The following is a 12,705-nucleotide window of genomic DNA, read 5'->3' as shown; positions in this document are numbered from 1 at the left end:
TACCAAATTAAGAGTTATATTTATGTATTATACGAAGAATTAAACATCACCCAAAATGGATAAATCCGTTTACAAACGAAATTTTTACCCAAGTAAGTCATTATATAAAGCAATTTACCAAAATAATACGTTTTTTAAAAATATTACAAAACTAATATAAACGTATTTTATAGTAACGTTTTATGGTATATTTCATTTTTTAAACACTAACAACGTTAGGTTTACGTTATTGTAAGTAATATTTTACTACTAAAATGTTACGTTACTGTAAGTAACATTTTAGTAGTAAAACATTACTGCGAGTAACGTAAACCAATCTAACGCCACCAGCTTTTAAAAAATGAAATATACTTTAAAATATTACTGTAAAATATACTAATTTTATAAAAAAAAATTAAAAATATATTATTTTAATTAATTTTGATCAAAACCTATTCACAAACTTAAAGGATAAGTATGTTAGGGGTGACGTTAGTTTTGTACGGTACAAAAAAAAAAGATAGTACTTCTCTGAATTTCATCTTATTGGATGGAATTTGGTCCAAAGAAAATTATTTTTCATCTTAAGAACAATGAAATATTAATTCATATTTGATTTTCAATATAAATTAGTCTACGTATATTATAGTTAGTTATGCAAGACAAGTAAAACAATTCTAATTAATGAGTTTTCATCAGACTGTCAAATGATTTTTAAATTGATAAGAGTGTAATTAAATTATTTTTATATAGTAAAGAAAAAAAGAAAATTGTATGTTGAAATGAATATATAATTTTTTATGTGGTGAAAAAAAGGTTTATTATATAAAAATTTTAGGAAATTTACTCTCTAAAAATTTAATGTATACTTTCAATAATTTATTAGTCGTACTTTCAAAAAATATATATTATAATATTTTAAAAATATAATTTAAATAATTTTCACATTACAATCGAATTATTAAAATTAAATTAGACCTAATTTGATGAATTACTCGTAAAGTCAATCAAAAATAATTAATTCAACTAGAGCTCATTTCAATCTCTATAAAGCCTTCATCTCCTTCTTCAAAACAATCATCATTCACTAGCCACCTTTCTCAACTTTTGCTTCATTCTATTTTTTTTAGTAACTTTAATAAATGCTATAATTTAGTCACACAACACGACAATGACAATATGAATAGGGCTAATACATAAATATTCTCTTTTAACTTGACTTTAAATTATATTTATACCTCAATTTTAAATATGCACATATAGACATTTAAACTTCTATAAAGTTGAACAAATAGACACACATGTGCTACATGTCACCCTGCATGTCAATTTTTATCCTATGTGTATTGTGTTACGTAGATTTAAAAGTTAGATAGTTAAAGTATCTATTTATGTATTATAAAAGTTGGAGGTCAAAGTTAAAATTCGAAGCCAAGTTTAGAATCCAAAATATGTATTATACCATATAAATATGTTGAGAAACTAATTCAAATTTTCATTTCGAAAAGACAAAGCTACAATAAAATAAAAATATAGTTATATATAAAAAATGAAAAAAAAGAAGATATTTAATGAATAAAAATATTTTTTTTCAAGTTAGAGTTTTATCACTCTTCATTTCATTTCATTTTACGACACTCTTTTAAAAAATTATTTATAAGAATTTCATCTAACAAATATTTTATTTTTTATGAAATTAATTATAATTTAATTTTTTTAAAATTATTTAACACTTAATAAGATGATTTATAACCATATACTCGTTACATATTAATCTCGACTATAGGTCTCAATTTATGGAAGAGTATTACTCTATAGTGTTTTTCTTTTTCTTTTTTTTTAAATAATCAGGATAATATTAAGATTTTTGCACATAGGCAAATAATTTGGAAGCATATAAGTATTTTCCTATACCTCTTTGGACCAAACTTTGGCCAATAAGCAAATTCAGGGAATTAGTGTCACTTCTGCAGTACTTATCCTTCAAGTCTGTGGACAAATATTTATTTTGATATTTTATTATTATTTATAAATTTATTAAATAAAAATTAACGTGTCAAAGTATTTTTAATAATTTAATTAGCAAGATAGGTAAATTTTTTTTAACCTAAGATATGTAATATTTTATCGAATTTATAAAAACTTAAATTAATTATTTTTTGTCTTATTTTAACACAAATCTAAAAGTACTTACGTATCTTCGGAGACATAATATACGTCAGAAATTAAACAACAAAATTTGTGTTATAATTATAATAATATAAAATTTTAGCTTAGCATTATATTTTGATCAATTGTTTATCGACCACCGATTGAGCGGCCGCATCATAGCCAGTGTCGCTATCTCTATTTATTGCCACGTATTGAGCTAAATTTTGTCAATTTGTCTTCTCTTTATTTGGACGTTTGTTACTTTGTAATTATATAGTGAATTTAAATATAATTTTTATTTTATTATTATTTAAATTATATTATTTTATTCGTTTCACAAAAAATAATCTAGTTTGACTCAACACGAAATTTAAGAGTATAAAAAAGACTTTTAAATTTTGTAGTCATAAATTAAAGTTAGGTTTAATGTACAAAATTGCTCTTTGATCTTGTGGCCTTAAACATGTCACATGAATGACCGAAACTAAAATGTTACAAAAAAAATTTTATTCTTTTTTAAACAAACTAAAAAAGAAAGTAGTTTATTCTTTTTTAAACGGAAGGAGTATATCATAATCTGAAATCATGTTAAATAATAATGAAAACGAATTAACTCTAACGTTATTATTTTAAATTTTTTTTTCTAATTTTTAACTTTATTTGTTATTTAAAATATTTTATTTTTTACCGTAGTTTATCATAATAATAATAATTCTAGTTCCTCTTGTATTTGCACCAAATTATGCCAAGTAAAAAAACAGAGAGAGGGAAGACGAAAAGGGTCCCAAGAGATTTGATTGGAGTGAAGAGAGTAAAACAACAAAAATGGTAACTCTGTAACACACACACACAAAAGAAAAGAGCTGGGTAGGTGTAACGCCGATGATAGAAGAATCTTCTAGACATCTGAAATTTGTGGATTAGGGCTTTTCATCGGCGAAAAAAAATGGGGCGAAGGAAGGTAGAAATTAAGCGAATTCAAGATAAAAATTGCAGGCAAGTTGCGTTCTGTAAACGGAGGAAAGGTTTATTGAAGAAAGCTAAAGAAATTTCCGTTCTCTGTGATGTCGATGTTGCTGTTGTTATCATCTCAAATCGAGGCAGGCTCCATGAATTCTCCAGCAATAACAGGTTTTTCTTTTTTTTTTCTGATTTAGTATTGTATAATTTTGCTTAAGACTTTAATTGTGGTGACGTGTTGAGTTGTTAGGAAGATGAATAGTTTTTTAGGTTGACACGTTTATTGTATGAGCTGTCTGTGTAGATTTTGGTGTTGATCTTAGTGATATGCATAAGAGGGTTTACTTTTCTTTTTTTGCATGTGATATGCAGGATGTCAATATTATAAAATTGGGAAAATAATGAGACACCTCATAGAATATAATAAACTCTTTTGGGAGTAATAAGTAATTGATAAGAGTATAAAAGAGCTTGAGAATATAAGCAAATAACCAGACCATATCACTAAATCGTGGATGTAGAGAGACTGTCTTCGAAAGATCCTTGTCTTAAGTGCGGTAAATCTCCGTATAAAAAAGGAGGGAATGAAGAGAATTCACCAAATAAAGAAAAGTGATAATAGTTGTTTAAAAAAATGGATCTTGGGTTGCGTAACTCAACGCCCAAAATCTAGCTCAAGAGATGAGGATTATCCAAACCATATTAAAGAGACCACTCGTCTTGTAAAGAATCGATGTGGAACTCTACTCATCACACCCTTCAATGCCTCGGGCTGAATATCTGGTGCATGGACAATTTAATATGCGGGAACCGTCATCAGAAATGAGAAATGAGAAATGATATGTGTCTTGCTCTGATGTCATGTTAAAAAAATGGATCTTGTGTCTAGATCAACCTCAAAACCTAACTCAAAGAAGTGTGGATTGCCTAAGCCACATTAAAGTCGAGATTCTATCATGTGAATCATCAGTGGTCAACAATCACATACATATATAAGTTCATGTTAGAATGACAAAAAATTAGTTAGGCACGAGGTTACTAACAATTTAGATATCGAATAACCTTTTTACGGTACTACATGCTTGGGAAATGCATGAATTAGGATAGTTCGTTAGATGCAAATGAAATATCAAGACATGCTGAAAGATGTATATTGCAACATACCAACTGTGCACCGATATAGCATTGCATCGGCGGGGTGAACCATCAACTGCTTTGGATGGTGAACTTGAACATACGGTGTGGTGATCCCTTTGCCTCAAACATATCTAGTTCTAATTGTATCTCAAGGATGAATCCTGACTATGATTAGACAATCCAATGTGGAACATACTTAACCTCAATCTCCAAAAAGTAGTTAAGTTTGCCACAATTGACGAGGGACTTTATTAGAGGTAAAGTTAAGTGATTGTGTAATATAGAATCCGTGCTAATCAATTAATAAAAATAAAAGAGATAATATAAAAAACAAACACTTAAACTACTAGCATTTCTCGGCATTTAGGCCTCAACTATTAGTTGTTCCATCTTTCTACTTGAACTATTGCCATTATGCATTAAAATACACCTCAATTATCCGATTTTTCCTTTTCTTACCTAAACTATCACCATCATTCATTAAGGAAAAGGAAACAACTAATAGTAGAGGTGACTTTTAATATATAGATTCTTGAAAAATTAAGGTAGGATTAGGGAATAATTGAGAGTTCGGTGTGAAACTCAAGAAAAAGTGTTGATTTGGATTTTTTTCTTCTAATCATTATCTCTAAATAATGAGATAGAATTCCAATCGATACTACTGAACATAAAGATTCATTACCTCAATTGAATGTCTATGGTAATATGTGTAATTAATAGATAGGCTTAGCCTAAAGAATTTGAGAATATAAGCACACATTATGAATTTTATTCGATGATGTTTATCACCTAATATTAAGAGAATGTATCTAACTCTACTAAACTTAAGGAACTAGCATAACCTAGTCTTTAAGGAGAAAATATAGATGAATACTGGAACAAACTAAATTTACTTGTAGCAATTAAGTAACAACTAAATAAAAACTAATAAACACGAGTTTATCCTAATAAAGCCAACCATCCAGGAGAATTATAAGAAACACAAAATATATAAAGATGTAAAGTGAAAGGATTCATCATTAAAAAAGTACACTCAAGTTCAATTCAAGCAATAAATATTTTAAGAAGTACACTCAAGTTCAATTCAAGCAACAAATATTTTCTTCCCCGGAAAGGGCTTCATAATTTTCCATATCTTATTATTTCATCCCAAATATGAGCCCCCACCCCCACCCCAAATATATAACACCCTAAATATTCTAAGAACAAATGAAAATTCTCCAAACTAAATTTCTCCTCTTTGCAGGACTAGCACACCATGCTGGCTTGATAAAATCTCCCCAATGCATCAGGTTGAATTGATAACTTTAGGAAGCTTCAATATAGGTGGCACAATGTCTGCATTACTTCAAGTTACTCGTCGTGCTTTGCCTACATTCTAGCATGTGCTCAATAAATTTCCCCAGCGCGTCAAGTATCATTGTTAATTCTAGTTAACTTTGAATTTTTTTGTCTCATATCCCTACGTTGGTTTTTCAAGCAGCTCATCGATGCTCCGCCAACGTTGTAGAAGGGAACAACCAAGGCCAGTGCAATGTAATAGACTTGAGTTTTTACCCAAAGTCTAGGCAATCGCATGGAGCCCCCTCCCCCAACCCATCTCTAGTTGGGTCGTTGAGATCACAACATCATTCAATATGGCCCTCCAAGCTTCTTTTAACCATATCTTGAAGTCACTTCAACATGCAACAGTCCGTGAATACTTTTGATTTTAGCACGAGTCAATGTTTTTTTTGTCCATTATCGGCCTTATGAAATCATATCATTCTTTTATGATGAAAAGGATTCGTCCTCAAGCTTGACATATCTACATCAACAGAAATATACCAAAACATTAGGCAAATCATACTGAAGGCCAAACAAGAATCCCTTGGTTGAAATAACATGAAATAATACACATAAGCCTTTTTTATACTTAAATTTAGATAGTTACCATCAATAACTATAGAGACATAATCGTTATCTAAGATAATTAAGTCATCCACATGCAACATAAGAATATTATACATTACTTCTACAAATACCTTAGACGAGTGTTTTCAAAGGCGTGCTTAAGCCCCAAAATAAGGCTCAAAAAGTGTTGAGCACATTACCGCACTTAGTGTGCGCTTCATTGTCCTCATCAAGATTGTAACACATATTTTTCTCTTCTAATGAGCCTCTTCTGAAGAGGCCACTAAATAATTGATATTTCACTTTCTCGGGAAAAAAATTTCAATTTCTTAGTTCATATTATTTGTCATTCATGTCGAAAAATTTAGAATGAATTAATATATTTGTATTTTCCCTCTCTGTGTCGTTTTTCATTAAAATCCACACTTTGTTTGCACGGAAAGCCCAACAATACTTAGAGCTTTTTTGCATTTTTTGCTTTTGATAACACTTCTTAGATGTTCAAGGAATCCAATTCTCATGCATCATAATGAAGAATGGATCATAATGAACCAAATACATATCAGATTATAATTCGAGGCTTCCAAGTCAACTCCAAGCTTCGTTTCTAGATCGCGCTACGAGTCCAACAATGATGGAACATGAGATAAAATCCTCCAAAGGCTTATTGAATGCTTCCCACTTCATAAAAAGTAATCCTAGTGCTTGTAACTTCTTTGCTTGGCTGAAAGTCAATTGTGTTGTAGGTGTAGCAATGTATGTTTATAATCCCCCCTTTAGAAAATTCTTAAATTATACAACAAAATGAGATAAACCGCTAACATCACACATCACGCACAAGAGAATCATTAGAAAATTTATCTTAATTACAAGCATTATCGTTAATGTGTTCAATAGCTTAGAAGGTTCCTTCATCGGTTAGGAGATCGTAGAAGCTTGTTTTTCTTCATCTTTTTGGGAACCATTCACTCAAGTGAACCTAAAATCCAATCTTGAGGTTAAAAAAGTAATCCTCTTTGTTTGCTTTCTTCGGTATTCATTTTCTCAAGTTGCGGAATTTAGAATGTTGCGATGGATATTGGGCATACAAGGAGGGATAGGACTAGAAATGAGGATATTTAGGATAAGGTGGGACATGGGAGTAGTTTTGATTGTGCAAGGCAAGAATGAGATGGCTCAACATGTGAAAAGGAGATGAACGGATGAGTGCGGAGGTTTGAGAGGTTGGCTATGGATGGTTTTGAGGATATGTAGCCAAAGAAGTATTGGGATAGGTGATAAGACATGAAAGGATACAATTTGAGTTTACCGAGAACATGATCTTAGACAAGATAGTGTGGAGGTCGCGGAGTAGCAGTGCGTTGTCTTGTTGTTTGTTCACATTACTAGTCATAATACTACTTGGTTAGTCTCTTTCCCATCAATTCTTAATCTATTTTTCTTGTATCTCAATTATTGTATTAGTTTTTGTAGTTTTTGTTTTGTAACTATCTACTATTTTTGTTATTGTCGGTTGTTTTTGTACTTCTGTTACTTCTTTGAGATTGCGTTGGACTGGTTTTCTTGAGCTAAGGACTCATAGAAAAAATCTCGCTACCTCTGAGGTAGGGATAAGGCCTGCATTTTCATGAATTGTCTTCATGGCTTCATTTTTTTCTTGGCATCCAAACTCACAACTTATTGAGACAATGCAAGTAGATAAATAAGGGTGAACAAATTCAAGTGAAGACATCAATAGAAGATTGAATATACAATGGTAAGGGAACTTAACCAAAGATAAGTGGTCCTCGTATGAGCTAAGTTTACCCTGACCATGGCTCCAGGTGTTACCGAGTGTACCATCGATCACTTCAATTTGTCCATTGATTTGAAGGTAAATAGAAGAATAAACATCAATTTAGTGTCAAAGCTTATCCCATAACCCTTTCGAGAAAGAGCTAAGAAACATCCCTATCACTACTAATAGTTCTCTGAACCCCATGCAATTTAAGTGGAAAGTTAATGAATAAGTCAAACAACATCAGTAGAATCTAACTTTTATGACATGGTATGAATTAAGTCATCTTAAAATATCCATTAGTTACCACAAAAATGCGCTCTCTTCCTTTAGGGGCTTGCATGAATACGGATTTCCTGCTAGAGTCTTCTCCTCCTATCACTTCATTTCGTTCTACAAGTTTGATTTCCTCGTCCTATCAAAGGGTAAGGAAAAGATGGGTTTTTTTCTAGATAAATAAAACATGAAATCCATATTTTTTTATATATAAATTCAGCCCAGGCAAAAGACTTCTAATATAGGATTGGGGGCATAAGATATACTAATGTGGGTGGGATCATCTTTTAATAGATATTTTACGTTTGAATATTGTGTTTTAATAGGAAACAATGTGGTTTCTTTGAAGATCTTGCAACAGGATATGGTTGCTTGATCTAGTGTAGAAGTAGAATATATCTAGCAATGGCTATGCCTATAACAACATGTGAGCTATCATAACATTTTCTTAGAGAATTGAAATTTGATTATATTGATGCATCCCCTCCCCATTTGAACTCTTTGAGAAACTTCTTTACACATATGAACTTATAGTCTAATTTATTGCTTAATATTTTGGGTTTGCACTTGATATAGTCACTAGATTTTGTTTCTTTTTAACTTTTTTAACATACTAAATTTCCTCCGATAACATAATAGTGCCTGACCTCTATATGATTTGCAATGGTCATGTTACACACAAAGATATCTCATATGAATGAATGAAGGAATGAGATGTATATGTACTTAGTAATTGATATTATAACCTCTATATCATTTGCAATCGTCATGTTACACCAATAGAATAAAATGATGCATATGTACTTAGCAATCACAAATTTAGACTTCCTCTCTAGATTCACACCTATATTAAACACCAATGTTCTTATAAAAAATACTGTAAAAATACTTCTTATGGGTCGATATGGCCTACATGTAAACCCAACCCAACTCTACTTGAGCTTGATTTAGACAAGTCAAAATAGGCTAGGTTAACAAATTGAACAACATATTTTCATGAGTTTAGTTTTGTCACTCCTAATTGTCACAAGACACTTGGAAAAAACTGACTAACAACAAGTGTGAGATGTTTGGTTGTGTGATTGTGAAATGAGTTTGTCAAAAGATCATTAAGAGCTACTAGGGTACTTCAAAGCTATGTTGCTCAGATTCTTCAAAAATGTCGATGGGTGCGTGTTGAGTCCTCTAAAATAGTGTATTTTTGAAGGATCCGACACGAGTGCGATAATATTTTTGGAGAGTCTAACCAACTTAGCTTTGAAGGCTTCTTTTGTCTGGAAAATTCTTAACATACATCCGTACTCATATGAGTATCAATGGGTTTCCAGAACATACCATTTTTTAATGGTCTTTTATGGAAAATGACAATTCTATTGCTAGATTGTGTCTCCTAATTGCCTGCAAAGTAATGTGTCTCCTAATTGCCTGCAAAGTATTTTATTTTTCACAAATCTTTGATCTACGATAGTACTCAAGTAAATCATTACTTATTATTGCAACCAAAAGTATGTGTTTGTCATTGTAAATGTATATAAAACAACATAATGATCAACTTTATTGCAAAGAGTGCCAAATTATTGGACACAAAGATATCTCATATGGGTGAATAAATAAGAGTTATTATTTGGAGAAGGTAGAAGAAGATAAGACATATTATGAGTTGAATTGATTGTTATTCTTTCAAGTTAATGGGATTAAATAGTTGTTACTAGAAAATGAAAATAAGGAAAAAAACAAATATTATATTACACAATCTCCTAACTGCTTAATTATAGGGATTAGGGAATAATCTCATACCTACACTATCTAACTATACCATATTTAAATATTCTCAAATCTGCATTAACTAATTATATCATATGTAACGCTCCCCCTCAAGCTAGAGCATATAAGTCTCCTAGTTTGTCACAAATATAGTCAATGTTTTATCCTCGGAATCAATTTTTGAAACTTGTTAGTTGATCTTTTGAGTTGACAAAACGTGTAGCGATGTATCAAATGAAATGACAATCTATCTCAATGTGCTTTGTTCTTTCCCTAAACATGACATTAGAAGCGGTACGTAGTGTAGCTTGGTTATAGCAAATCAATTTCATCAGCTCAACTCCTCCCGTCTTCAATTTTTGGAGAAGTTGTCTCAACCATATAAGCTCCCATATAGCTAATGTCATAGCTCGATACTATGTCGTTGAGCTTGATCTAACTATGACAACTTGTTTTTTTACTTTTCCATGATATTAGATTGCCTCTAGTTAGAACACAATAATCTAAAGTGACAGGTCGTTTAGAAGGAGATCCTGCCCAATTTCCATCAAAATACCCAACAATGTTGGCGTGCCCCTTGTCTTCATACAATAAACCTTGTCATAGAAAGCTTGATATATCGCTGAATGAAAATCACTGCATTCCAGTGACTATCACAAGGTGATTGCAAAAGATGGCTTAAATACACTAAAAACAAATGAAATTTCTAGTCGCGTGATTGTTAGGTAGTTGAGTTTGCCAATAAGTCTTTGATACTTGCAAGTATCTTTGAAGAGGCTCCCTCTATCCTTGAATAAGCTTAGTTAGTGTGGATTCATGAGCCACATGTTTGCAATCTAACATATCAACATCTTCCAAAATGTCCTAGGCATATTTCCTTTGTATAATAGCAATACCATGGCCAGACTATGCCACTTCAATGCCTAGAAAGTATTTCAGCTTTGCCCAAATCCTTAGTCTAAAAGTGACTTGAGAGGTGTTTGAGTCCAGCAATATCTTCATGATCAATTCTTGCAATAACAATGTCATCCGCATAAACAATTAATATATATGTGTCGTTACATGAATATCTATAGAATACAAAGTGATTAGCTTCTATTCGGGTCATTTCATTTGTTGAACAACAGCTCGAAAACAAACAAACCGTGCTCCGAGAGATTGCTTGAGATCGTAAAGGAATCGACGAAAAAGTCTACAAACTAGCCTAAACTGAGCAACAAACTTTGAAGGTTTCTCCATATATACCTCTTCAACAAGTTCTCTATGAAGGGATGCATTTTTTATGTCTAGAGTCTACTAGAAAAAAGGGGCATAGAGATGAGAAAATGGATAGAAGCCATATTGGCAACCGGTGAAAGTATCTCTTTTATCAATGCCGTAAATCTGATTTTATCCCTTAGCAACTAGTCTCGCTTTGGAATAATCAATAGCTTTATCTCAATCTAGCTCAATCGTGAATACCTAATAATAACCAACTCTAGTTTTGCCTTTAGGTAAAGGAACAAGTTCCCAAGTATCATTATTATACAAAGTTGTTATCTTTGCAGTCATAGTTTGACGCTTCCCTGGATGAGCCAATGTTTCTGTCAGAGTATTGGAAACTTTGCTTATAAGTTAGTAATAAATGCCTGACATGAAGGTGACATACAATGATAACTTAAATAAGCATATGTGAGAGTATGATTGACAGTTGTTTTAGTACCTTTGTGAAGAGAAATGGGAAGATCAACTGATAAGTACTCGATCAAAGTAGGAAGACGTTAGAGCAGGTAATGAGACACCATGAGCCACCAGGAATACTTTGTGTACATGTATCAGAGTTATAAATACTAACTAGATTAGCAAGCTTAGAAGGATGTTGAGGTCGTCGGGAATAGACTTTAAGAGATGAAGGTGGATTGGAGGTCGGAATAGTTGGAATTGGAAGTACTTATAATTAGGAGATAACACAAAGAAGTCTCAAAAAAGAAAAAGATAGAGATCAAGTACTTATTGGTAGAGGGATCAAAGAATTTATAACCTTTTTGTAGATGAAAATACCCGAGGACACATTTAAAAGCCTTGTGTTGAAGTTCTTCCTTTTTAGGAGTAAGGTTATGAACAAAACAGGTGCAACAAATACACATAGAAGAAAGGGAAATAAATTTTGGCCTGGATAGAGGATTGAGTTGTGGACTCTTGTATTAGAAAATAGATTAAGGCATCTGATTGATTGAATAACAAGAGGTGATAATGTCGTCACCCCAAAAACACAATAGAATATGATTCTGAATGAGCAATATCTAATTTGTTTCAATTAGTTGTGTGTTCATTCGCTCAACAACTCCAAATTTTTCGGAGTATGTGCACAAAGACAAGTGTAATATGCCCTGGGATAACATAAAGAAGAGAAAGAAGTATAGAAGTATTCTCAGGCATTATTATTGATTAACTTCTAAATGGAAAATACCAAATTTATTGTGAATTTCAGCACAAAATTTTTGAAAGATAAGAATAACTTAGATCTAGTTTTCATTAAAAATTGCCATATGAATCGAGAATATTCATCGATTAAAAGTCAAAAAATAATGAAATCTAAAGAAAGATTTACAACTTGGATTCGTATTTTCGATAAAATCAACCTTTACCTTTTATGATATCAGAGCTGATAAAAGTCCTGAGATCAAATCTCACCGCCACCTATATCAAAAAGAATTTTCACCTGCTTAGAACTTGAAGAAAGGAATCAGGCCCACATGTGGGGGGAGGGGGGGGGGGTCTGTTCAGAA

The 12,705-nt window shown here is 31.7% G+C and overlaps 1 protein-coding gene across 1 annotated transcript in view; it reads left to right on the top strand.

Moving 5' to 3' along the window:
• Positions 1-2,874: 2,874 nt before the first annotated feature.
• Positions 2,875-12,705, top strand: part of LOC107006048 (protein MADS AFFECTING FLOWERING 5-like) — a 14,837-nt gene continuing 5,006 nt past the window's right edge. The window contains exon 1 of the mRNA XM_015204691.2: positions 2,875-3,261. Coding sequence (XP_015060177.1) covers positions 3,077-3,261 — 185 coding nt within the window. The 5' untranslated portion in view covers positions 2,875-3,076. The remainder of the gene's footprint in view (positions 3,262-12,705) is intronic.

Source organism: Solanum pennellii, chromosome 12 (genome assembly GCF_001406875.1).
Source record: "Solanum pennellii chromosome 12, SPENNV200".
NCBI lineage: Eukaryota > Viridiplantae > Streptophyta > Magnoliopsida > Solanales > Solanaceae > Solanum > Solanum pennellii.
Note: the sequence above shows the minus strand (reverse complement) of the source record. Positions and strands in the feature narration are given on the sequence as shown.